The 27,863-nt window shown below is 44.6% G+C and overlaps 1 protein-coding gene across 1 annotated transcript; it reads right to left on the bottom strand.

The window, feature by feature from the left end:
* Positions 1-7,174: 7,174 nt before the first annotated feature.
* On the bottom strand, positions 7,175-20,568 carry TNFSF15 (TNF superfamily member 15). The gene is made up of 4 exons (XM_085320015.1): positions 20,197-20,568; positions 13,454-13,505; positions 12,808-12,855; positions 7,175-7,773 (listed from the first exon to the last, which is right to left on the bottom strand). The coding sequence occupies exons 1-4, from the start codon at positions 20,392-20,394 to the stop codon at positions 7,346-7,348; spliced, it is 726 nt and encodes a 241-aa protein (XP_085176141.1). The 5' UTR covers positions 20,395-20,568; the 3' UTR covers positions 7,175-7,345.
* Positions 20,569-27,863: the final 7,295 nt, after the last annotated feature.

The raw sequence follows: 27,863 nt of genomic DNA, 5'->3' as shown, positions 1-27,863 counted from the left end.
ATCTTGAATTCTACTCAGATGTACAATCATGTGCCATTAGAGTAAAAATTTCCAGTGTAAGACATTAAAATAAAAGCTCATGGTGAATGTGTGAAACTTCTGACCTTGGATGAATAGGGATAAAATTCACTGTCCATGGAATCTTAGAATCAAGAGTTTTCAGTATGTGTTGCTCATACATGAAATAGTTTCTCATGTGTACTTTTTTACGTATAAGCATGAGAGAGAGTAATGCATGGCATGGAAACACAGGATGTCAGTAACTTTGGCACAGACATTTGTTAGTATAAAGCACTTAGTGGACACTCATTAGAATAACAAGACTCTTGGATCAAGGTAAATCAATAATTTTATTTTTTGCTTTGAGACAAAGCAGCTTTTTAAGAACTGTTTCTAAACTTCATTGTCAGAAGGCATTAATGCCATCTACCAAAAGGAATAGCTATACAATAAATCTAAAGTTCACTCCATATTATTTTTATTTTACATAAAATTAAGACATCTATACATACAGCATCAATAAATATACAGCAAATACTTTCAGTGGCCTTCGTGATGTTTTAATATAAAACTCTTCAATCAAAGAAAGAGCATAGTTTGATTTGTGCAAAAATAAGAGCATCTGGCAAGCTAGTGTAGTTCATAATTCAGCAAAAAGATCAAATGCTTCTGACTTAAATGCATAATAAACAGATATAACTCTGTTGGCAATGCCTTTCATGCTATTCTACAGCACTTAGCAGTAATGTTTACAAAACTAAATGAATTTGAAACTATCACCATTGACAGACTTGGCTTCTGTTTGCACTTTTTAAGAGGTTCGTACCTAGGTTTTGTGCCATGTCTTCAAAAGAAATCAAGCAAGGGAATCATAATTTTCTTTGAAAATCTGGCAGATGCTGAGTGTTTTAGAAAAAGTTGTCCCGATTCAGCTGCCTGTTCAGCTGCCTAAGGAGACAAAGTCTCCATGCCCTGCCAGAGTGAACTCAGTGCTTTCCTGTGAATATGTCTGCTTTTAAGTGTGACATTGGCTTTGTACCCAGCCCTTGAAAAAGGGGTGGTCTTGCAAGATCAGACCTGGGGAGCAACAGATCCAGCTGTGATTGAGCATCCTGGCCAAAGGACCAGAGCTGAGAAAACTAAACTGGTGTAGGTAGTCTCTGTGGGGTGAATTCCATGGAAAAAGACAACTTCACTGTATGAATCTAAGGGTCTCCCTTCTCTCGGATATATATTTGTGTGTGTATGTATCAATATTAAGCACTATGGATATTCTGCCTGGACAGGAGCTGGATAACTTTATCAAACCTCTGAAAGTGAATACAGTGTTGGTTAGTAACTATTGAAGATGAGTATCCTTCACTGAATGCTGCAGTTATCTTGCTGTCATTTAAGTAGCAGAATATTGTATATCTAGCCTTAATCCAAGGGGTTTCAGCTTGGCTTGAGTTAAAGTAGAGAATAAAATAATTTGCCTTTGCTATTTTAACTTGAGGTAGCCATTGGATTAACAAATCTTTTAGACCACTTCTTTCTATATTACACCTGCACCTAATCTCTACACTCTGATTAGCTCCTGGCTGTTCTGCTGTTGGAGCTACCCACAACCTAGCAAAACATCTCAAGCATGTGTGAATGGATGAAAGCCAAGGCAAACATATCTCCTCTGCTAGAGTTCCTAAGCGTGTGGGTGGGGGGGCTTCTTTCAGCCAGAGCATAGAGTCCTTAACCAGAACTCTCTTCTGAAGCAATTTCAGAATTATACTCTTAGTTCAAAGCCAGTAAAACGACAGAAATTGTGAAAATAATATGCCTTCTGGGAGGATATTTTTCAATTTTGCTAATGGAAAGTAGGGGTTTTTTTTTGCATTCTTGGAGCTAGAGGACTTTCTGAGGCAAAGATAACATTACTTAGGAAATATAAATTTAATGGATGCTATTCTGCTGAAAGCCTAATGAAAGCAAAACTTGAGCTGGAACAGAACTAGGGCTGTCCAGAGCTCTGCTGCCTCCAGACGAGGCTCTGACCCTTCTTTTGCGAATCTTCCAGTTTTRTGCCTGGTAACTGGGAGCTGAGAAATTGGGAGCTCAAGCTCTCAGCTGCCAGGGTGCTTTTCTGTGAGGCTGTAGATGGGGCAAACATGGCTTTTTGGCCAGGTTACAATGTTCAAAGGTGCCTTGAATGGCCTGGTTTGCCTCTGTCTTGTGTGTCAAGTGAGATGTATCCATCCCTGCCTAGGTGGACTGAGAGTACAACTAGGATTCAGTTTCTGATGCTCACTGCTTTTTCATGGGAGTTTCTTTTCCAAAATAGACTAGATAGAATAGATAAGAAATAACAAAAAAGAATGGGGGGGAGAGAGAAATAAGCTTGTTTTCCACATTGCAAAGGGGAAAGGACTAGGGGAAGGGGGGGCAAACAAAAATTCTGTCCTTATTTTTTATCTTTTGAAATACAAGTCTCTGAAACCCACAGGGCAAGGGAAAAAAGCCTGAATCAGAGTTCACTCTGGTGGGGCACCTGCTTTTGTTTCTAAGTGCATGAAGCAAGGGCCATCTACTCATTAGCACAAAACAAAGTAGGTTTCTTTAACGTTACCATTGTCTGGCTGCATCTGATGATCACTGTTATTGCTGTGATTTGGTTAGCGCTTTTCGAGGGGGACCAGCATCAGAAGTCCTTGCATTAGTTAGCTTGCATTTTTATTATTATAAAACTTGGAAACAAGAAAGTCAGTTCTACTGGTAAAGATGCATATCAGTACAGAAGCACAAGACAATATACAATCACTTATATGAAAATACATAACAATAGCAAAATGCTATACTGGTGTCTAATACCCAGATCTGGGCAAAAATTCTTGAAATTGTCTGATTCTTCTAAAGAATGAATTTTCTCCTCATTTCTCATCTGAAATGATGGGCCACTCAGGAGATTAATAAAACGAAGCACAGAATGGTCAGTTATAGCATGCAGAGGTGAAAAATGAAATTTCTCCAAATTATTTAACCGTGTTTGTGAGAAAAACACTGAAAATCACAAGAGAATCCCTTAATCTAGTCTATGCTGGCCGTTCTGTGTAGCCGGGTAGTATCCCTTCATACTGGGGATTTGCTCAACCTAATATTCTCCAAATAGTTATGTCCAAAATCATCTCAACACCTTAATTTTCTCTTCACCATTTGAGATAAGTTTTGCTCAGGAATACGTCCTTTTGCTTTTCGCCCCTCGGCTCTAACTCAGTGAACATGCACGTGCTGCGCGTGGTGCAAACGAGCCCTCCTTTGGGTGGAGGGTTACTTCTATAACGGCATAGTCAAGGGTATACACAGGTGAAAGACATTTTATCCACTTTCAGCTTGAGCAATGAAGAATTGAGTCCTCACACACACCAAATAAGAAAGTTGACCCCCACTTTTTTTTTCTTTTCTTTTCTTTTTTTTTTTTTTAGCAATGACATCTCTATAGCCACATGCTTAAGGTTAAATATAGCACAAGTATATATTGGTAAGACTGGAGCTGCAATCATCTGTAGCTGAGTGATTTAAATATCTTAACATATCTATATAGAGAGAGTTGATTTTTATTTGCCAAACACATTTTCTAATTCAATGAAYGTGATGAATTTCTGGGAACTCTTCTGTCCATATTTAGTTTTGGAGAAATATGACAAGCAAGCTTGGGTTCAGACTACTTGACATATTCTCCTTTGAGTCGCGTCTCTGTCTYACCTAACTAGCTTTACTCTGACTTTGGGCCATTGACTTCTGTGGAGGAATCTCTGATTTACAGTGGGGTTAGAATCAGTCCCTATGTGTTTCTTTTAAACTTGTTGGTCATTGTCACTGTTACAGAAATACTATCAGCACTGAGCGGAGGGGAAAAAATTTCCACCGGGGTAGATGCGTGGGTTAATATCCTGCACCACTTTAAAACAAGTAATGCCAGAAATATTACTGCTATATACAGTGTGCTGGTGTGCTAAATGTGCTAGAAGCTGGCTTGTGTAATGCAGTATGAAAGCTTGAGCTAAATGGACTAAAATAAATAGTTGTTTGTGCTATGGACGATGGGCAATGGGACTAGAGAGTGACAGCTGCTGTTGAGCTGCAGCAGGCAGGTTTTTGGTTATGAAATTTTTCATCAATGTAAAGTGGACACAAATTACATGCCTTGTYGTAGAAAAAGCTTGCTATTACTTTAAGGTTTCCTAGGACTTGAACAGAATATATACCAATATATTTATGTGTGTATATACAAGTATATATCTCTTAGGACTCTTTCATTATATGCCAAATACTGTRTGTACCACTTCTCTCCCTCAGAACTCATTTTTTCCACAATTCAGTGTATCAGGCATTGTCATGATGACCCAAGAATAGATTTCATGTAAATCTGCTCTATAAACCTATCAGGACTGCATTATGGCCTCAGAAGAATGCTACAGCCTCTCATTATAGAAACAAAAAGATTTCTGAATTTCTGTAACTGTCTTGGGACAGCTAGAATTGGCACTCTAACTTTCTCCAAGAACAAATCAAATTCATCTTATATAACACCTCACAGAAGCTTTCCTACCTAGTAGCTTAGAATCACCTGTCCTGGACAAGTMACTTGTAGGTTCTCCCTGTATGAGCACTCTCAGGTTGCATGGTGTGCCAGACACCTAAAGCCTGGGGTAAGCTGCGAGACAAAACTAGCTAGCTGCTAATTTCATGTTTTCATTAGTTCAGCCTCTATTTTGGGCACTTAACTAGGGGTTCAGAAGTGCAAAAGGACTCAGAATATGGAGTGCTGAGGAAGCATTCTTGGAAATACGGTGAGATACAGAAAGTCTTAAGGTTTCTTAAAGAATATCCCCATTTTTTATGGCGAAGAGTAGAATTTCATTAGACTTTACAATGGCAGAGGGGACCAGCTGGGGCTTTTGAGCAGCAGAGACAGCTGAGCCAAGGAGGTGAGTGAGTCACTCGGACAAGATCGCATTTTCAGAGGTGTAACAAGACCACGCTGTGTGTGCTATGTGCTGGATGGATGCTTGGGGAATAGGTGTTTTTGTCTCAGAGAACCTGTTTCTGTTTAACAGAAAAGTCTGAAGAGATGAAGGAAACACAGGAATAAGGACTTAAAGACCACAGTGAATCTAGCTAATAAACAAGAAGACATTCTGGCCAAAAATGTTTGTGTGTACCAGCAGTAACACTACCTCTACTTTCTGCTTCCCTAATCTATTTTCAGGTGCTGGTTCTCTACATGGAGCAGGATGATTTTAAGAGAAGCTGCATGTAAAAAAAAATGTAGAATTAGAAAAAGACTTCTTTATGCCTAATGGAGAGGGGAGAAGAAGGCAGGAGGGTGTCTGGGAGAAATGGACCAACAGGACAGCTGAGATATTGGTGGGGAGAAAATGAAGGACAAGTCGAAGAATGAGAAGCTAAACTATAATGGTGTAATGCAGAGGTGTTGTCCAGGTTTCCTAGCTCAGCAGTGTTGCATAGTGAACAAGAACACAAGGACTCGAAAGGAGGAGCTGGAAGCAAGGAAGATGCCCACTGAAGAAAGAAGTGCAGGGCAAGATGAAAGTATCCTAGCTTTTGTGGCATGTTTAGTGCTATCTCAGTGTAGGTAATGCAGTGAGGGTTGACTGAGACCTATTATGGGATCTATGCACTGAAAACTGGGAAAGTATGGTCAGATAGCCTGCTTTTCCAAGATGGTTTACTACATAACAGATCTACTAGATTGAAGAGGAACAGTCATGTTGTCAACACGAAAGTGCTTGCACCCTGCTGTGAAGAGGCAGGAATTGTGGTGCTGCCTGGCAATCCCACCTCTCTCTGCTCCTAGTTTTCCGTGTCCTCAGCCTGCCTTGGCTTTTTCCTATGCTGTAGGTTCCAGTTGTGCTAGTGACTTCTTGTCYGCTCAAGCAGATCTTTTTGTTAGTATGGCAATATATTGTCCCCTGCTAGGAAGAGGTGTGCAGTGGACAGAACAGCCTGGCCCCGCTGCCTTCTGGACTGGGGTTGTTTCCTCCAGAGAATTTCTGTCTATTTGAACTGTTCAGCTACAACTCCCCATTCCCAGTCCTACATCCTCCCCAGCCTCAGTGCCTCTCTGCCACTAACTGTGTTTTTTGTACCGCCATGGCTCTGAATGAAAATGTTAAGCTGTCAAGCCTTGCTGACCCTTCTAGCCAAGGAGTGGAGAATGGAGGATGTGCARCAAGGCAAGGCAGGAAACAAAGCTGCAGAGAGTGAAGCTTGGCCATCAGCCAGATCCTGCAGATGGACAGGTTGGGGAGCACTGAAGTGTGACTGCTTGAGACCTCCTAGCACTTAGGAGTGTAAAGCTTGAATCTACTAAAACATTGTCAGTTATTTTTCTTGTGGGAAGAGAAGGAAATTTGGGGAGTTTCCCTGAGATATTGTAAGGTCTATGAAAGTAAGGAAGTGCAAGATGAAAASTGAAGCATTCCTGAGCTCTGAACCTGGCTGAAACATGCCATGATCTTTTCTTTGGATCTGTTGACCTTGTGCAGGGGCTACTGGTTGCCAGCCTTCACCCTGGAGAAGGCTAGGGAATCTTTTGTCTTTAGGGCACTGCGGTAGCAGTTTCCATTTTTTTGTTTCCTAATGTTAGGATTTGAAGGGGAGATGCATTATTGTGTTGAAACAGAGAATGTTTCTGCATGGTTCCCTAGAAATTCTGCATAAGGGTTTGGGGCTGTACATTGACTTAAACTGTAAACAATTTCCTGGAAAAAGTTCAGATAGTGTCTGAAAACCAGAGGGTATAATTTTAATCTACAGGGAAGTTGGAAAGGACTAATTAAGCAGTTAATAATTAAACTGGGCTTTATGTTAGTGCAAAGTATATTCAGAAGGAAATGATGAAAAGTAATTACCTTTTAGTACAGGGAACGTGAAGAAAGGCCATGAAAAATTATACTGGAAATGCTGGGGAAAGTTTAAAATACTTTTCTGAGGTGAGGAAATGGCTTATCGGAGGCAGAACTACTGATGTAACTTAGCWGTATTATTCAAGATCAATATTCATACCCCAGAGGTGTAAACTGTTCCTCCCTAGTTTACAAAATTTCAAAGAGCTCTCAGTTTTTGCATGCAAATACACTTTCTCCCTTCCCACCCACCCCTTTACTTCAATTTTTCTGAGGCTTTTTGGGTTGCTTCAATTCAGCCTGCAGCTTCAGCTTTCCCTACCCCTTAATTTAAGGATGCAGAGGGTGCTGGGCTGCAGGCAAGAGACAGTGCAGAGCAGCACCCTGAGGCATGCTGACAGMGTTGAGACCTAGGAGGAGAGCCCTGGCCAGCTGCTGCCTGAGCCCTACAGTAAAAAAGCACCAAAGAAAGTTTTATGCTCCTTAGTATAGTCAACCAGCTTGATGTCACTGACRTTGACCATTAGCTTGTCCCCTGCTTCTAAGGAAACAACGGCGCCGAGATAAATAGGCTGGAACCAGCTGTTTCCTTTTTCACTGAGGGTCTTGGTGCCAGTCAGCAGCTGCGTGGGCTCAGGGTAACTATCAGTGACTTTGGTGATGATCTCAGTAACAGAATTTGTTTTACTAGAACTTTCAATGGGCCCTCGGAAAGTAACCTGAGCATAGACATAGTAGTCCCCGGACAGGGGTATCACCAGTGCGTTGCTGAAATAACTCAGGTTGTTCTTGGTAAAGGCCAAGCCACGCTTGTCTTCCCACTGGAGAATTGGCAGCTGATTTCCCATGACGCTGGTGAGGTCTTGTTTCTTCACTGTGGAAGAAAGAGAGGAAGAGATCAGTTAGTTGGCTCTGGCTGAGGAGACAGTGCTGGCTATACCATGGGAGCTGTATGTGTTCAGAGCTGATCTCTACTCCAAATGGCAAGCAAGTTAAATAGTGAGGCAATCAAAATGCTAGGGGAGAAATGTTCCTGTGTTACAGGCAGAAAATTGAGGCAGAGCTGGCTGCAGGCTGGACTATCAAGCAACAACTGGCCTGGGCAAAGTCACGTGAAAGGGACTATTGTTAAGGAGGCTCTGGGCCACCACAGCAATCAGGAGCCAAAAATCTTGGGATGCTTTTAGAAGACCTTGGCTAGTGCRGGTTGACCGAGACTGTCCTTTCTAATGGCCACATTTCAAGGTTCTGTGGGAGTTCACCCTGCGGCTCTGGGATGCTATCTTACCTATTTACAGAGTATAAACCGTATCCTTAAGTGAAATTATCATTGGGACAGTTGCACAAATAGGGATGTGTCCACACCTGGTGTTTGAGGACAATAATAAAATACTTTGGAGCAACGTATTCTTCACTGGAGATGGATTGTAACTATGTTTGTCAGTGTAGTGCTAACAAAGAATAATAAACACTACTGTGCTTGCGGAAGTTTTGCAATGACCAGAAGGAAAGCAAGCTAGTCATCTTGAGCTATCAGTGAACGCTGAGACGTTTAAACTTTCTTCCTGCCAAGCTGCTTCTGAAGCACAGACATGGAGTTTGTAAGCCTTTGCATCAAACTTCTGACTCCATGTGCACCCAATGAAACCTCTTGCTCTGCAATTGCTTTTGGTTTACTGATGTCCTTTCACTTTATCAAAAACCCAGAAGAGCCTGCTGCGTTTCCAATTCCCAGAACAACACATTACATTCAAACCCAGTTAGTCCTTCAAGATATTTTAAAAGCTTTTATTTTTCATGAGCTTGAGTTAATATTTAGAGGTGATTTTCAGCCTGTATTTTGGCAGGTGCGCATGGGCAGGGAGGTAAACTGAATGCAGGTGAGGAAAAGCTTTGAAATGCTCTTGGCAACAAACATTAAGTCTATCCTGAGTGAAATGAGATTCAGAAAAACTAATGGACTTGACTACCAGCAATGTCCTTTTTCTCCCTCTTTTTTGGCAATAGCTAATCCATAAGGAGACCAAGAGCTGTTTGCAGAGCAGCATGTTCCCTGAGCAGCACAACACAGGAATGGCTTTTATCAGCTTGCCTGTCAGCGGGGCTGAAGTGTTRAATCTTTCTGATCTTTTGCCCGGGAGTCAAAGCACATGAGGAGAGTATTTCTGCATGGCTGAATGATAAGGATCGTGATAACAAGCCAAGCCGAATTAAAACTATTACAAGGACTACGATGCTTTGAGCCAATGAAGCTGTGCCTGAAAGAGAGGAATGAAAGAAAGCAAAAGTAATTGTGGTCTGATATTACCCTCATCTATGCCTCGGGTGTCTAGGGACTAGGCTGAGTCCTGGCTAAAGCTAAAGCAGCATTTGGGGCACTGTGAGGTTTATCACAACTTGCAGTAATATCTCTCAGAGATGAGATAGTAGCAGGGAAAAGCTGCTTTACCATGGAAAGGACCAGAAAAGATTATAAAATTTCCAGAGAATACCCTGGGCTCTTTTCCATCTTGGGAAGTTTGGGGAAAAATTGAGGAGAATCTGCATGTCAAGTGTTTTCTCTCTGTGGACAATGACGCATTTAAAATGTCAGTGGCACTCAATTCTTCAGTGTTTTCTTATAACTTACAAGCATCTCAGATGAAGTATGTGATTTCATAACCTCTAGAATTARGCAACTAAGTTCTATAACTATAACCTTCCTTTTAGGTTAGARCTCACTGTATTGATATGTGCTATTTTCAGATTATTTTTTCCATGTTTTAGAGACATGTTAAGAGGCAAAATGCATGTTCAAGTGCCTTTGGGACAATATTGTTCCTTCTCTAACAATATTAGTATTAGTCATGTATTTATTTCACAAATATATGCAGCAGTACTTCCTGCAAATACACATACTATGCTCATTCTTAAAAAGTAAATAAAATCTGTTTTTAATTAGAGGTTAATAGCTATGGTTACTTCAGCTTTTTCCTGTGTTTTTCACTTTTTGCATCCTTTACGTGTGAAATTTCTTTTCCTTCCTCCAAATCCCTTTTGGTTTAGTCCCCTGCTGGGGAATCCTTTTGCCTGGCAGCTTTTGGGGTTCTTTTTGATGTTGTATTGGCAAACTTCTGGGATCTTGCAATGCACTGCCCTCATCGGTGCAGGAGTCTGATGCTGAATGCAATCCTCTGAGGGCAGATTCCTGGTCTCCACAAGAGACTAGGGTCTGAATCTCCTATGTAGGAAAACTTTTACAACACATAATACAATGCCTAGTGGCCGAAAGRTCTCAGAGTTGTTCAGGATTGTGCCCTGGCAGTTTAATGACTGACTTTAAAAGGTCACTACATCCAGCCATGAAGTGGAAACAAAGTGATTTTCTGCCCAGATTTCGTGGAGAGCTCAGATACTATTGCAGTAGGATAAGTGTTAGGCAAATACTTGATGGAGTTCCTTGTGCTGCTACCAGCTACGATGGAGTTCATCCAGCTGGCTGATGGCAAGGAGGAATAGGCACTGGTTTGCATCCTGACTCGAACTGCAGCCAGGTAAGGGAGGGAACGACAGCGTGGCATGTTGCAGTCCGCGCTGGTAAATACAAAGCTGTGCACAGGGCAGAATAGGGATAGTCACCCACGCAGGAGGTTTTGGTGCTAGTGTGGATGAGTTCAAAACGCTCCATGTGTGCTGAAAAGCCCAAGAGCATGCAGAGGATTATTCGTAAAGGAACAGAAAACAAAACATCAAGTCATTCTACTGCTTAATTCAGGGGGCCATTCCCATATAAGTACTTTACTTAGTTCTCATTCTCCTCATTCCTCTGCTCTCATCTTCATAACATATTTTCTAAAACTAAAGAAGAATGGAGAGGAGCAGTCAGGAACCTGGAGGAGCCTTCCTATGGGGTGAGAGTATGTCACTCTACTACTTTCACTTTCAAAAAAGTGCCTGAAGTGGGGCATGTAACAAAGCTCTACAGATTAGTTATTCCCTTTTCACTTTCTATGCACTGTTCAGTTTCTGAGAATAGAAAAATAAGGTGGTACCCAAGAAATGATTATGCAACAAGTTTAAAGCAAAAAACAGGAAGTACTTTTTGATGTGTGATGCATCATTAAGCTGGGGAACTCATTGCTGCAGGATRCCATAGAAGCAAAAAATCTACTTGGGCTCAAGAAATAATTAGCTGAATTTGTGGAAGTTAGGTTTTCTGATAGCTATGTAATGCAGCAGTCTGGATGTTGTCTTCTGCTCAGACCCAAATTCCCCATTGTACAGAAAAGGAGTAAGAACATCCTAAGCACCTCCGCTTGGCTAAAGCTGCTGGATACAGGACACTGAGCTGGGTCAGACCAAGCTCCAGCACTCCTACAGTCAAGGCTTGGATATTTCCAGTATTATAGGAACCTTTCAAAATGCCACTAGCTTTTTCCTTTTCAGGCTCATTGCTCTGGCCAGCAATGACTGGGCCCGGGAGGATGCTGTGCTGCGGAGGTTGCTGAGGAAGGGACTGCTAAGTACCTTTTGCAAGTGGAGTGCCTGAGGAAATTTGAAGCAAACTGCTGGGTGCTTCCCAGAGGTAACTGGATTTTTCTGCAACCTAGGGAATTTCCCTACCAGCAGAGCAGTGCTTTGGCTGCTTTTCTGAGTCAACTGCACTGGAAACCTCTGGGTCAGTCTCTGTCATGTGAAAGTGGAAGTCTAAAAGACTTTTATTAGTAGACTTGGTCCTTTTGATCTTGCAAACTTGCATTTAAGCACAGATGGGTTTTGAGTAAGGATGAGTCAGTTTTGGGGTGCTGACAACCTGCATAGAAATGGGACAGGACCTAGGGTGTGTTAGCAATGAACTTGTGGACAAGAGAGAGACAGTCATGCTCTCTCAGAATCACCTCGGATGTACTGATCTGTTTAGCACTATTTGTAAATATAGGACAGCTTGGGGAAAACAGGAAGCTTCATGCGGCTTCTTGCAAGCTTGAAATTACTCCCCTGGAACATGACACAGCCTTTTGGAGGAGCCCTTGCAGTGAGCTGTATTTTTGGGAGCTATAAATTGCTTTATATAGGAGAAGTTCAGAGCACTCAGAGACGCTCAGCACTCAATCTCAGCCACATGAGAACCAACCATGCGCTTGTTCCTCTTCTCTGGTAATCCCTGAATTTTCCAAGAGGGTGGAGCTAGCTAAGATGGAGGATGGCTCAGGATAGTGTCTTTGGTGTAACACCAGCTGCGCTTTCAAGGTCGAGGTGCAGAGACAGCAGCCTTCCAAATGCTGTCTGTCCCTCAAAAAAATATGATTATTCCCCCTCTACAACGGTGCTGTGAGACATTGCCTTCCTCTTCCTGAGGTAGATAGGGGCTCAAAGAGGTTCAGCTAGGCCTAACTCTTCCCTTGCTTCCTCAGATATGGTTTAGAGGTGTCCTCACCAAAAACAGGAGGTCAGTTTGTGGGAATATGGTGCGTGTGAACTGAGTCAGGACTTGCAGGGAAAAAAAGGGCTGAAAACTGACCTTATATGACCTGATTTTGCTTCAAAACTGGTAATTCTTTTTGATTCACAGTAGTGAGAGGGTGCTTTTGAGGTTTTGCCATTGATTTTTCCAGCAGAGCTCTACAGATCACTAAAATACCAGGCACTTATTTAAGCTCAGTTGCAAGAGCTAGTCTGAGTGCTTGTTCAAGAAAACAGCCCAGAAAAGCAGCAATGTTTCAACTACTGGTTTCTGTAGACCATTTTACACAAACACAGACCCCAGTAAATCTGTTACAGTCAATAAAGCCAAGCCGATCACTCTTTTGCCTGTGTTTCCTGGCCTGCAACACCTGATCCTATCAGACTCATGTGAACTGAGATAATTTGCATTAAAAAATCTGCTGTAAAACCCAAGGGAAACGCTTCATTTTTGGACAAACGTTACCTGTGAGGTGTGCTCTTGGCTTTTCTGCACTGGAAAGCATACCTATACCTAAGACGGGAAAGAAGAAAAAGGTGTGAAAGGATGTTTGCTCTTCAAATCAATCGGATGTAAGCAGTGATCGTTCCCTAGAGGAAACGTGTGCAGCCTCTTTCCATTTCCGCATACGTCTGAGCAGTGATTTRTTTACTGTGACTGTTTATTGACATAGGCAGGCATCGGGGTAATAAAATGCCTTTGCAAATGACTGAGCTTGTCAGTCCCACTGTGGCACTAAATGTGAGGCTTCGACAGCACAAATTGCCGCAGCGTCTTAGTGTAAAGTGTTGGAAGGAGGAAAGTGGGGGGCTGAGCTTGCCCATGCTCGGAAGGGTATGTGGCATGCACAARCTCCCTTGCATCTGTGCTTTTGCTGTGCCCTCAGTTCAGAAATGCTTATCCTTTTCCTATGGCCTTGGTTATATCCTGTCTACCTGACTCTTGCGGCCCATTTTTTTTGCCCATGGTCTGCTGTGACTTGGGAGGAATTTGGGTGGTGAGAGCAAAGGGAGGATGGGAAGCTGTCTGCCCTCAGGTGTGTTGCAGCAGCGATTGCAAAACCTCAGTGAACAACAGTATTTGGGATAGTGGAAAGRATGGACAAACTTACCAGTAGCCAGTGCCCGCTGCTTCAGAAACCGAGCGTCCCTCTCTTCTGCAACCTGCAGGAGAGAATTGCAAGCAGTTAGCTGCCAGGACTTGAGTTCTTGAGTTCCAGACATGCACTAAATCCACAGAGAAGTCCTGTCTGAATTTTCCCAGGAAACAGCTTATGTTTCTGTAAAGGTTTCATGTAGAAGGATAAGCCCTCACAGAGCTTTGTTTCCTTGCGAGAACTTTCTGCTGTCAGCTTGAAACCGCCTACATCTCAAAAAAGGAGTGAAGGACAGGCCTGTGGTTGTTGCCACGTTCCACCCTGTCCTCGATCAGGGCTGGACAGGCCCTTGACATGACGGAGAAAGGCTTGGCATAACATGCTAGTGTAAAATAGCCCTCATGAGCCATCCTTTGGGATGGTGTTTCCCTCCAGCACAGCTGGAGCATTAGAGATCTGCTCTGGCYCCTGCTCCACGCAGTGGAGCAGCAAACAGAAGTCAGGGCACAGTAAAGTGAGCGATTCCTCTTGTCTGAAAGCTTGGGAGGGCTGAGCCTTAGCTGGTACTCAGTGCACTCAGTGCCAGTGAAGAGAGTTACTGAGGTGTATCAGCAGCAGAGCTGGTCTCTTGCTTGCTTTCCTTTATGTTGTTTCAGGCTGCAAGTCTATGTCTTGGGTCTTTCTTGAATTTTGGATAGCTTCCTAGGAAGATGGACAGGAGCTGAACAGGTTGGAGGCTGCAGCTGGCAGAGACCTGAGCCCCAAGCACTTAACCAAGGAACTGCAGGACTGGCTTGCATTTACTTGCTTCCTAAATTTTCCTCTAGAGCTGAGCACCACAACGTCATCACAGGACCCCACGTGAACACCGAGTTAAAAGGCAGAAACACATGGCCCTGGGCAGTGCCAGGCAGTAATGATGTTTATGTAGAGCGGCGCAAAGCAAAGCTGGGTTTGTTTATCATGCATCTGCCAGGGCTGGTCCTTCCTCAATCACCCTCTGACACAGCTAGTGGCTCCTTGCCAGGTACTAGTCCTCTTAACGCAGGCTGCAAATCAGCACAGCTCCTAACCGAAGGAATTAGGCTGCGTGAAGCCGAGTGTAGACCTGGCCTGCGCTAGGTGTGCAGAGCACTAAAGCAACAACGTCCCTTAGGCTTTCGCGGGGCACCGCTTATTGCGGGTCTGTGCCGACGGCCCGGTTGCCGAACGCGGGGAGATGGGGCAGTGCAGACAGCTCAGCCTGTGGGACCTGGGCTCTTGGGAAGCCCAGCCATGCAGCATGTCAGGAATGTGCTTGCAGCTTGTCAGGAACGTTCAGTGTTTTGTAGACAGCTGCGATAAATAGAGTAAACTGCCACTGAACAACTTGCAGTTAAGGATTTGATGCATATCAGCTAACACACAGGCTGAAATAATAAGAACGGGTAGATAACTAGCCTATCTCCTGGTGGCTGTCTCATGCAACTTCAAACATTACAAGTAAAGTAGAAAATAGAAAATTCATATTGGTTGGGGCAGGAAGATGTTGGGATGAGTTTGGGGACTGGTAGCTGCTCCAATGAACCAAAGAAATTTTTATGTCTCACTAACGGCAAACATCCACATGCACATCATCCTGCGGATAACTGTCCGTTCTAAAGTAATGACTCCAGCACGCAGGAGAAAAATGGGCAAGGAGAACAGCAGGGCAAATTCTTTTTCGCTTTCCCATCTGTCTGTGCATTTGCCCCAGGCACAGGAACGTGCTGTCCTGCAGGCAGCGTCAAGCAGAGGAGATGGGGTGGTGACAGTGCCTCTGTGTGTGGCTGACAGAGAGGAATGGTGTTGGGCTGTGGATGAGATGTCTGGGCCTTTCGTTATGACTAATGACTTTCTCTGAGGTCGTATCTGCTTGTGGCGGTGTCTAAACATGACTGTATTTTTGATGTGCCACAGAATCACAGCCAGGTGACTTTGTCCTCCTCCTAGTGGGAAGCTTGACACCACAGTGGAGGGTTTCTCTCCATCCCTCCCCCTCGCTCTGGGACAGCCGCACTTGCCTGAGTGTATTTATATACACTGTTATCTACGTGATGTTGCCTACATCTTTACCARGTTACATATTTTCTAGTGATGCTAAGTACAGTAATGAGCTACAAATCAATCACAGAACTATATTTAATCACRCAACTTCAGTGGGACTAATTATGTGTTTACAGCTAGCCTGTGCTTAAGTACTTTGTGTAATTCAGACTTTGCAATACAAGTAGAAGTGATGGGAAATTAGGAAGGATCTGGAGAAGTATCTTGCTTCTTTATAAAACACGCAGAATATATTTTGACTGAAAACTTGGAGGAAGCTTTCTATGCAACCTTAATTTACTTATTTCCAGGAAACTGGAAATAAGATGGAAACTTCAGCTACAGTAGCTGTATTTCTAGATGCTAAAGGATAGTATAATGCACTAGATAGAGCAGGTTACTGGCATGTCTGAAATTATTCTGATGCTTGGTAAAAACATGTTTTTTTCCCTAACTATACTGTTTGATAAGTATACAGGCATCCTAAACCTCCAATGTAAAACATTTGAGCATGTAAAAATGCTATGTAATGACAAGGTATTAGTAATATTTGTCCTGAATAGGCATGGAAATTGTACATGTTTGGTGTGGATGTGGGGGTATAAAGACTTTTCAGGAAGAAAGATGTGATGGAAAGCTAAACAGTATGAGACAGTAGAGAGAAATCATTTACTCAGTTAACATTTTTCTCTATTCTCCTTTCTTGTTTATCTGTGATTCTGAGAAGTTCACAGCAAGGCTTTGATTTTCCATTTGGTTATTGTGGAGAGACTGTTAACGAGGGCTGAGTGATTTTGAAAATCCCACCACAGAGCAGACTTGGAGACAAAGAACTCAAACGGCCAGCTCTGTGGTTTGCAAAACACTTCTAGGTTGTTTTGACACCAAGAATGTCCAAAAGCCTCAGTGCACTTAKATCCACATAACAGTAAAGGAAAAGAGAAGAGCTGTAACATCCCCTGCTCACCCTCCTTGTCTCTCGCACCTCAGGAAAGGACTGGAGGTGTCCAATAAAGAACGGCACCAGGAAAAGAGGCTTGGTAGAGAGGTTAAGCAAAACTACCCCCAGCAGCTCCACCACTTTTATCACAAGCCACAGTTTTACAGCCAGGGTCTGTGTAGTGCACCCATGGCATGATTTTGCTAGCTCCAGGGGTGCTGTATAGAGCCTAGGCTAGGCATATTAGGTAGCAGCTGATCTCATGCCAGTGAAAACTAACCGCAAGCGGAGCATTTCTGCTGTGCTCTGGCATGCAATGCAAAGAGCCTGCACGGGCATGTGCCCAGGGCAGATGTGTTTTGGTTTCCTCAGCTGCTTTGCCCTGTAGGACTGTATTCATCAAGCAGCAAAGGTAAGTCAAGAGTTTTACTGCCTTCRAGAGGGAAGTCTCGTGTTCCTGGACCTAGATGAAGCACTCGMTCCTCTTCCCCAGGCACTTATCCGTCCTTACACATCAATAAGCCACTTCAGCTTCTCTTTTGCATTAGAGTAGGCCATTCTGGCTCTGCAGGAATATGGTTCTTGCATTCCTTTTCTGAGCTCAGCTGTTGGTTTCTGGCTAGTRACAGGAAAGATCCTATTGATGTGGTAGAGAGATCCAGCCAGAGCTGTCAGGAGTTTAAAGTCTCTCCAGCCCTGCAGCAGTTCCCTTCTCCATTGCAAGACTGACACAGCATCCAGGCTTGTGTGCAATGCTTTGGGCTGGGCTTGGATTGCGGTTCTGCCGTGCAAACAGGCCCTAGTGTCCGCATGTGTGGGGTGGGATTTGATGGTCTGTTTTTGGCGTTAGCAGTGTGGGTTGCTGAGGCAGCCAGAGATGCTCTCCTGGCTGCTGTGTCGCTCCCCTCGGCAGATCTGCACACTCAGACTGTAGCTTGGCTCCCCTTTGGGGGAGGATGCACTGAAGTCTTAGCCCTTCCTCTGGAAGTACACAGCCAGAGCCACTTACAGATTTCCTGCTAATAATCTAAGACACCAGTTATTTGCCTAGTGAACCTTATTTTCTCATCTTGCTGTGTCAGAGCACAAAAGAAAGTGACTGCTATCTCCAAAAGGGAAGCAATGTAGCAAGCCTGGAAGGTGTCCAAGAAAACCAGCATCAGACTTGAATTATTCATGCAAGATAGGATATCACAAGAGAAAACAAGTGGTCCAAACATGTTGCTGTAACAACAGAACTTGCCCTGCTCTGTCCTGAATTGGCCATTTCTATAGAGGAAAAGGTGAGTTTATACCCACTCAGAGGCCGAATGTGACACCATGTGCACTCACACCAAAACAGTAATGAATAAACTGCCTCACCCCGCGGGCTAATCTAAGGCACACCCATGTTGCACARCCCTTTGCTGGCTCCCCACCGTCTCCTCCTCCTCGCTCCAGGAAGAACAGTCACAGGAATTTACTACTGCTTCTCGCTGCTGGGCTGTGCTAGTCCCTCTCTCCTCCCAGGACCAGCCCAGCTGCTCCGGCAAGCTGATATTCAAGTATTTGCAGGCTGAGCTTGGCCCTGGGGCAGTGAGAAGACTCCTCCTATTACTTTCTTCTTGCTGCTACAAGGGTCAGCAAGTGAACACACACATCTAGCGCAAACTGGTGCCTGCCCACCTGCTCCCAGCATGCCCAGGACATCCACAGTTCCCCAACCAGGACCACCGTAAGTGTCTGCTCTCAACCAAGTTATTCTGGCTCGGGATCTCAGCAGGGTATGTGAAGAAGACATCCTTTAACAATCCAGCTTAAACTCTTCAAGCACAGAAGGAAATGCATGTTGATAAGACTCTAGTTTTTCCCAAGAGCTTCTATACTCCAAAATGTTCCCCTTGCCTGATGACGCTATGGCAGTGAGTTGGAGCTGCAGGGCTGAAGGCCTTTGCTTAGCCTGTGACACTCTTTATGGGGTTAAAAGAAAGCAGCAGAGGAAGACAAAAATGCCCACATGTGCTCTGCTGCTGAAGAGCCCTGGCAATGCAGTAACTAATCAGTGGAATGAATGATGTGGAAAAAGCAGTATCCACTTTAATGGTAACAGGGTGCTCCACCCACTCAGCTTGGCACAAACACAGATGGCTGCAGGCCATCTGTGATAACTTTATCTTCCTCCTTGGGATTTGCAAAAGCTGTAACTCATCTGATCAGCTCATTATATCACTGGGGCAATACTATGCACTAATAATTCAGCGCGCATGCATAGAAATACATTCTCATGTCATCCAGACTAGGGCACATCTGAAGGGTTCGTATTGCACCTTCTCTCTTGCAAAGCCAAATCCATTCAGAAAAATACTTTTCTCCATTAATGCTGCCAGACAGAGTGAAGAGCTAAGAATGCATTAGTCCTATCAAATAGGCTAGCATTTTATTATCATATCTCTCCAAGATCCTTAGAAGAAATGAACTGAATCTCATAGGATGAAGATATGAAAAGAAAGAGTCCTGCAGCCGTGACTGTCAGAAGTGCTTTTTCACTCTGCACATAGTCTAGCTGGCCTGAATAGCAATAACAGGGACAGAGCAGTAACAAATACTTTCGTGTGTGCATGTAACCACCAAACGTGCCAGTCTAAGCTCCTGGGCAGGACTGTCACACCCCCTTTTAGCTAAGCACAAAGTTATAAACGGGAGACATGCAAGAGACTTGCTGCAGAAGTCTGCTTCAKTGCAAGGTGCCAGCTGTGCGGACAAGAGGTCCAGCTAGCCCTTCTCTACACATCTGCAGGTGCACGTGTGCACAGCTGTGGGCACAGCTGTCACCTGAAGCATCCGTAGAGAGAATGTTTGCTGGGATAAAAATTTGCCTTGGAGGCAACTTATTAACACCATTTTCTTTTGCTGTTTTGAAGTGAACATGCAACATTCAGGCTAGTTAATGAATTCCAGACCTGAAGCTAAAATCCCTTCAAGCCCTAATTCTTTGAACATATATGCATACTTCTTCCTTCAACCAGGGGCAGCCCTGGTTGAATTCAAAGGCTACRGAAGGAAAATTCACGTGTTTGCAGGCTGCGCTAGCAAACGCCCGTTGCTAGAAGCAAAGTGAGCTTAGCTGTCTGTCGGAGAAAAATAGCTGAGAAGATCYCTGCATCTAGAGAAAGTTTGGATGGGGGATAAAAAGGATTTTAACATCACACTTGGCAGTTGTCCCAAACCATAAGTCAGCAGAAGTTTGCATTAACGAAGCACCGCCGAGGACTCTGGCTGCCTCCCCTCGACGTGTGCTGAGTGTTTGACCCACTGACATCAGCAGCATCGTCAGCAGGTGCTTGCTGAAACAGTACGTTGGTAGGTGAGGTCTCAGAGTTAATCTGAGAATAGGGAGGGAAATGAGACATGCTGCCAAAATCTGGCTGAAATCAGTGGAGGACACTGATTTCCATCAACTAGCAATTTCTCTTAAGAGATTCCTGCAGTCCACCAAGAAAAAGATTTCAAGTTCTACCTTCTACTGTGACCTTAGTGAAATTAAAGAGAAGAGGAACAAAAACTGTTAGTTAAAAAGACCAAACAGAACAAGATTAATCCCTAGCAGATTGGCTCTGTGTGAGGAAGAAGGCATCTAATAGGAAGTTTCTCAAGTTCTCCTAAATCACTCGCTTGTTAGAGGGAAAAAAGAGCTAAACAAATTGAACTTGCGAGATATTGGAAGCCGCTCTCTCCTTGTTGCGGTGTGGTAGGACAGCAAACGGCAGTCTCTTACCTGGTTGGAGCATGTGCTGGGGATTCGGAGGCTTCCAGCCAGCAGATAGGCTGTGGGCAGCGCGAGGACCAGCACGGAGAGCAGGCACAGAAGCATGCCGCATCGTATTTTCCTCAGATCCTCCTTGAGGTGCATCCTGGAGGCTTGGTTGGTCAGAGCAGCCTCTTCCTCCAGGGCTATCTCCGTCACATGGACCATGCCGGTGCCTGACGTGGAAGCTGCTGTTCCCTGAATGGGAGCGGGGAACAGCAAAATCTCTTCTGGCTTCTGCCCTGCATGGAGACCCCCATTAAATAAGAGCTGCCTTGAGTGTGGGAAGGCACCGCGCACACACACCCTCCCTCCCAAGGAATGCACCGCCTACAATAGAAACCTAGCTCAGGGAAAGAGAGCACCGCTTTCCCCGCGCTCCCCGAGGTGACTGCTGCATATGCCGCCGTCTGCCTTTCCTCCCCCCCACCCCGCTGTGCAGAAGGAAGCTAGGAAAGTCCCAGTGGGTGGAACCAGGATAAACTCTGCCGCTGGGCTGGATAAGCTCGAAAGCTTTTCCGCATGGCAAAGAGAACATGAAACCAATGGGAGCAAAAGTGAGAAGCAGGGGGAGAGCAAGGGCAAGCGGCAGAGATGAGAGTGCGCCATGCAGCGTCCCGGAGCAGAGCGGTTTCGGTGCAGCCCGAGGAGGAAAGGGAATAGGATTTTAAGGAAGGCTAGGTTATTGCAAGCGACTTCATGAAGGGGTCTGAGTCTCATGAGTGTTGCTTCGTTCCTGGATTTTAGCAGGATTTGTAGTGAACCGGAGGCTGCTCAGTATATTTTGCAGCAAACAGTCCAGGATCAGGCCTAAAATAAGATGCTTTGCATTCCTGACGCTTTTGTTTTTCTCCTCTCTGGACTCATTTTTGTGTGGCTTCTGCAGGTGCCTGCTGTCACTGCCTCGAAAGGGAGAAGCTGTGATTGCTGCACTCGAGAAGGTTGTGTGTCACGTTATTTTACAAATAGCTGCTGTCAATGAAATCGGAAAGGCCTGTTGACCATCAGCAAAACCCCAGGAGCTGCTGCACTATTGATTTCAGAGGAACAAGCTTGGATGGCAGCTCTGGCTGGAGGGAGCTCCGTCCTCTGACAGCTAGCACACATGCTAATCCTGTGCCACACGGCAGCAGTCYACTAGCCTTCTGCTGTCCCTGGCAGGGTAGAGGAAGAGCTTGGCAGAAACCTTCAATGGAGATGTTGCCATTTAGACTTACCCATTTTTTTGAAAATTTTGAAATTTTTTTCCTAGGAAAGTATGGTCTCATCAAAACCGAAACTCTCTTTGATGTATACATGKGCATGCTTATGCCCATAAACTTCTCCTTTTTCACTGGGTAGAGAAACAGGCTGGAAATATTTTCCTTTTTCTTTTTCTTTTTTTTTTTCTGATTAGACAAAGAACTTTTGGTTTCCACTGCCTCATAACCTAAAAATAGTTCAGATATATATTATTGAAAAAGTTTATCAAAGACAGAAAGATGTCTRTTTGCTCATGTCCCAATCTCCTAGCTACTCCCAGTAATAGCAGAGGAAGAAGATAGCTGGTAAAGCTCCAAAGGATGTGTGCTGTAATCCAAGCCACATAGCTCCTGTGTGACCTTGAACAAGTTGACAACTTTATTTCCTTCTTTAATCCATTATTTGCCTTCATGTAGACTGTAAAATCTTGAGGACAAGGACTACACTCTGCTTTTGTAGCATCTGGACATGATTCCAAGGTCAGGGCAGGTGTGGCTCCATCTATCACAAAATTTAAAATGTGTATAAAAATGTATTGGCAAGATCARAGAATGCTCCAAGATGCTTAATGTACATTCGAGGTATATATATGCCTTGTAAGCAGTCACAGATGTCTTCAATCTGTACACCTGCAAGCCCCCCAAAGTAAATATTTGTTACCTTTTTTGTAACTCCTTGACTCTAGGGGAGTCAAGAGGACAGTCCTGAGTTAAAACAGCTCAAACAAGGGTGTATTGGTTTGAGGGCTCTTGCAGTGGTGCGTGACCTGGGAACGTCTGGTGGTAAGTGGATAAGCTGCAAGTGCTGCGGAGGGTAAGGGCTGGGCTCCTGAGCCAAGGCTGTGACACATTCACACTCTGTCTCTGGCACATTAAAAAAAGTTCATATTTTTTTCTCTTAAAAATTGCAGTAAAAAAAAAGACAAACTTTTTCTCCTAAGARCATAAGAGTGTTTGGCCCAGAACATGCCTTATTTTTTTACTAGTTGGTGACTTGCCAAAGATCGCTCATCAAGGCTACTTTAGGGTAACCAAAATAAAAACCGCATTGGCAGACCTCCTGTGTAGGTGCTGGCTGCCTGCAGCCCAGCTGAGGCCCGCCGTGCCCTACCATGCAAAATGCACTTCAGGTGTCTGCTCAGAGGGTTTACCAAGCAGCCCAAGGCCATCCTTGATGCAGAAGCTGGCATGACCCTGAACTTCTTGCCATTCGAGTGAGCAGAGCTGAGCCCAGGAAGGCAGGACCTTAACATGGGTAATCCGTCTCAGCCATCAGTCCTGCCTCTCCTGGAGTTTCTCATGCTGTTTCCCGTGTGCTTTCAGCTGTGACCATGATGTAAATTCCCTTGCTTGGGCCAGACGTGTCCTCACCAGTGATCCTTGACTACCTCATACTAGTTAGAAAAAGCTAACAGGGTTGCMAATACCCACCTCTGTATTTTAACAGAGTTGAAAAAGGGGAAGTGCGTTGCTATGGAGTTAAACATTTGGGATTTTTTTTATAAAGAGAAGAAAAACCTGGAATGAGGCTAGGTATTTATAAGAGGAGAAGGCAACAGCTTGTAATCAAGGAATGATAACTGCATGCTGTTTCATTTTGCTTTTCCTTCCGTAGCTCTTTTTGTCCTTTCTGCATGCTTGCAYATATTTTGTCTGAGGCCAAATAAGCTCAATTACACGTATAGTGAGGCTAACGTAGTATACGTAGGGCAATAGCATGTGTTCTGCATGGAAGATACTTAGCACGTTGCATGTTTATTCATTCCTTGTCTGCATTGGGTAACGGCTGTGTTTTCAGTTTTTAAGCTTGCAGTAAGTATGGAGAAAAAGTAATTGAGCGTTTAAAGCTCATTTCACACATTTTCTGAGAGTTTTCAAAGTGCTGTACTGTTTCCAGCTGAAACCCATGAGAATCCTCTGAGAAAGACAAAGCACAGAGCATCTGTTGGCTGGCAGGAAGGGGGAACCCGCACACGGGATTTGCTCCTCTTGATCTTGCTGTAGCCTCTTGCTCAGCCTTCTGCTAGATTGTCTGGAGTCGCCCATCAGAGACGCAGCATGGGTCGCTCATGCTGGGTGCTCACCTCACCAGTCACAACTTCCCCGGGTGGCATTTCACTCTTTCCTCTTGCTGTCAGTGCCTTGATGCCATGGCTGTGAGTTCCTGACATGYGTTCAGCAGTGGTTCCCTCCTCGTGCCTTGCTGTGCTTGGCCTGCACCCTCTGGCATGTAGGTTGCTGCAGCTGGGTTTGGGGGCTGCRTGGGGAGTGAGAAGCAATGTGCACTTCTGCCAGCCATGGCCTGAGCAGGGCATGGGAAAAAGTGAATGCACGGCGTGCTGATGGTGTGGACATTTCTACTACAGCAGGAACAGCCCACGTACATCCAACAAACTCGTGTTGCTGGTTACAGTTGTTATTTTTGAGAATAGTAGGAGTAGGAGGAAGGACAGAGACTGGATTTATGCTTACTGTGTCCAGCACAGCCTTGGAAGAGGAGYCGTGTCCTCTGTTGTCTCCAAGGGTCATAGGAGGGTTTTGCCATGGGCATGGCCAGGTRTGGATATGTGTTAGGGCCAGGTTTGCTCGGGAGGGGTTTTCACGTCAGTCATTACTCTTACGCCACCCTACTGCTGGCCAATAATGAGCAGAGGTAGGACGTAGCTGATCGCTGTGTGACTAGCTTGGATTTGTCACCAGACTGGAGACGGGTGCTTGCTCTTCATGCAGCCCCTTGTAGGGGGWTGATATATGACAGGATGGAGTAGGAGGATGCAAGATGGTTCCCTACCTCTGACCACCTCAGCTGCCAAAAGCCTCCCACTGTCATATAGCTCATGTCCTGTAAGCGTGTGTTTCTCTGCCACCCACACAAAGCAGAGCAACCAGCCACACAGTTCTCCTGACATGTCAGAAGGCATGAGAGAGGGAATGCCATGGCCCAAGGGGATGCCGCTCCCTGCATCCTTGGCGCTGGCCCATGACTGAGGATGGGATGGGAGCTGCCACTGTGGCTTCAAGGTGCTGTGCCTCCAGGACAGACTTTCAGGGCAAATCCTCATCTATCCCCACAAGTACGCTGTGGTAAATCACAGTGCTTGTTGGTGTGAGGTAGACAAGTTGTAATTTCTTTAATTTAAAGTGGATGTGCTAGTCATCACGTTTGTGACCGCGCTGAACTGTTTCACTTCCTATTACTGCTGCGAGGAGGTTTTCCCAGGAAAAAGTGTACACCGATGCATAGTGGGATGGCATAAGGGGAATGTAAGGGCACAAGATCTGCTGAAACAGTTTTGAAGCAATGTATTCAGTGAAAGAGCACTGCTCATGTTATCTGTGGGTTGTAGACCCTGGAACAAACCATCCTCTCTGTCCTGTGGATGGGTTTCTCACCAGAGGAACTACTTGGCTTGCCCAAGACCAGAGTCCAGGAGGGAAGTAACATGTACACCTTTTAGAGAACTAAGAGTCTGGAACTGTGGTGTGAAACAGGGGGAAAAAAACAGCTTAACTGGGAAGAGGACCTAGGCTTCTACCCAGGGTCTCTTGAAGCCAGAAGACATCATGTGCAGGGCTCCTTCATTCTCTGATTCAGCTTTCTATATCTAACCAAAGTATTTGTTGCCAGCACTTATTAAGAAATTGCAGCTCAGCAATGGTGAGCTATGGTGGTTTTCATTCTTGGAAATTAATTTCTAGTGATCTGAGACCCTTCACTGTCTTTGCTCTTTCTTAGGTGCAGCACACTCTGCTCTTCCTTATAGTTTTCCTCCCAATGAAACTCCCAAGGTCGCCTATGAATTTCACTATCAGAAAATAATCAGAGATGAGGAGGAAATATCAAGATTATAACCATCTGAAAATATTTTTTCTGTCAACCAAAAGAGAGTATTTACCATTTACTTTTTCAATAGCCCAGGCCGAACCAGTAAAAAAGCTGAGAAAAGCATTCCCAGCTAAACTTCAGCCAAAGTTTTAAGAAAGATTCTATTGGGCAGATKCTCTGCTTCTGACTATACAGATAAGTTGACATCAATGAATGAAACCTCTACATATCAGTTTAGGATTAACTTCCTCACTGTTGTATGGGTGAGATTCACATGATATACCTGGGTATGGAAGCAAAGTCTAAACTTGTCATTCAAGAGGCTGTGTAGGGAAGAGACAGGTGCAGCTGTGGTATCAGCAGGAAATAATGTAATCAGGCTGGGGTATAAGGTTTTTCTCCTGAACTGAGTACAAGATGTAGTGGTGGAGATGTTGCCCATTCATGCCTGTTGCTAGAGCAGCATTTTGCTCAAGATTTGCAAGGATGCGATTGTACTGTCAGGAACAGGCTAACCAGACATTTTCCCATCTCTGTCCATGTGTATACGGACACTGGCTCTGTAAGCATTCCCCTCATAATCCAGGGCTTTGTTTTTTCCCTTTCTGCTGACATTCCCTAGCTAATAAGCCAGTGAAGCAGAACTCTTCACAGCATAAAGAGCAGACAGCYGTTGCGTCAGCCTCCTTGCTGTGTGCACCTGTCAGTCCTTCAGAAGCAAACCACAGCTAGTGATCACTGTCTGCATAGCGAGACATTGCCGAGGATACGCAACACAGCATCAGTTATGCATAATTCCATGGTGTGAAAGCAAACAAATGAAGAAGTGATTACACAGCATAGTTCCTGGTTATTTTGTAGAAAGGATTATACGRTGTGAACAGGGGAAAAATGATTTATCATTGCTTTCCTTTCTCATGTGAGGACCACGCACAGCTGGATTCTTCCCTTTCTGTTGCCTTCTCTGGGAGCAATGCAGCCTAGAAAAGGTATGAAGCTTAAGCAAGGGGATCACACAGCTTGATTACTGCTTTTGGCATCCTGAGGACTGGCATTCCCTGTATTTCCCCAGGCTGAGCAGTTGTGACAGTCTCAAAACTGGCTCTTGGCCTATATTACCTGAATATGTCCTCAGAGCCTTGTGTCTCTGCTAAACTGTAATCTTGAGTGACATCTATTGCACTTTTGAGACGGCCCACGTTTTGTGTTATCACTGACATATGAAGTGCATGCCATAAAAACCTGGGGGGAAGTAGATCTTTTCTCCCTCTGTACGGCTGCCCCAAGGCTCTTCAAGCAAGGTCTGTTGCTCCTCTAGACAGCAAGTTAAAATAGCGCCAGACATGGCTGAAAAGTAGCATCTGGAATCTGCCTGGGGCAGGATGTTGCTGGTGTGCCAAGCCATCCTGGCTGCGTGCCCAGGCAAGTGGAGCCGCAGGTGAAGAGAGCAGCAGTCCTGTTTCCACAGCTGCTGTGGAACCTGCTCCCCCCTGAGCATGAGAGGCATTGCCAAACAGTGCAGGAGCATACCAGCAGAAGAGAAAATTTAGGAAGCAAAGCCCAAGCACCTTCAGACAAAGCCTGATGAGAAAGAGATGGTAGCACGATGAAGTAGTGGTTTAGGGAGGTATCTTCTAGATATGCTCTAAGCAAGTTCATGATACAAGTTTTGTGTCATTTTTATTGTATTTATGATTTAGCTTCAGCCTTTCTCAAATGTTGAAAAGCCTATTTGCAGAGGAAAAGGTTCTGACATCAAAACTGGCTCAGTGGAACCATAAACAAAGAGGTGGCTGTTGAGTCACAGAGGGAATAAGTCAGCTAAAGGTAGAGTTGTCTAGCTGAATAAGTGCAGAGATATTTAAATCCAGGCTCTTAATCCTTATACTTTGGGGAAGGAACAGGTCATTAGCTCAGATCAAAAGGAAGAATCACTTTATTTGGAATATTGTATCACATTGCATAAGTTCATAACCTCATCACAGGCATCAGGCCTAGGCCAAGGGCAGAGACAGGAAACAGAAGTCAGCACAACTCGACCTCACTATTTCCACGTCCCTCCACGGACATGGTAGCACAGCGAACATTAGCTTTTGCACCTGAGAAAAGTTAATGTTTCTCCTTGTGCCGACAACTTCCTGGTGCTGCTGGAATCCCCATGGAGCATCTGTTAATTTTTCACCTGAAATGAACAGCAGGATATTTTTGTTTCCCAGGTTGCCTCATTTGCACACCTCCAGCCACACTTTCGTTATCAAATGGTCATTTTGCCCTTTATGACGCTCGCTCTGTAAGCTCTCTAATTAGCTTTATAGCTTTACTTTAGCATGTCTTTATGGCTCATTTCCCTTCAATTCCCTCCTCTCCCACCAGGTAAATAAACAAACACAGGGCCAGAATCCCTCATTCACACTTACTTCGTAGCTCTGCTTCCCCAGCTGGTAAGTTAGATCCTGCTGCCCTAGGAGCTCTCCAGGGAGGAGTGTGACAGCAAATGGCCCCTCCACAGGATGAGAACTGGAGGGACTGTGCCAAAACAGGAGGTTTTTCCGGGAGAAGTAGCCAATTTC

The sequence above is a fragment of the Rhea americana genome, unplaced genomic scaffold, assembly GCF_003343005.1.
Source record: "Rhea americana isolate MKP2758 unplaced genomic scaffold, rheAme1 scaffold_61, whole genome shotgun sequence".
NCBI lineage: Eukaryota > Metazoa > Chordata > Aves > Rheiformes > Rheidae > Rhea > Rhea americana.
Note: the sequence above shows the minus strand (reverse complement) of the source record. Positions and strands in the feature narration are given on the sequence as shown.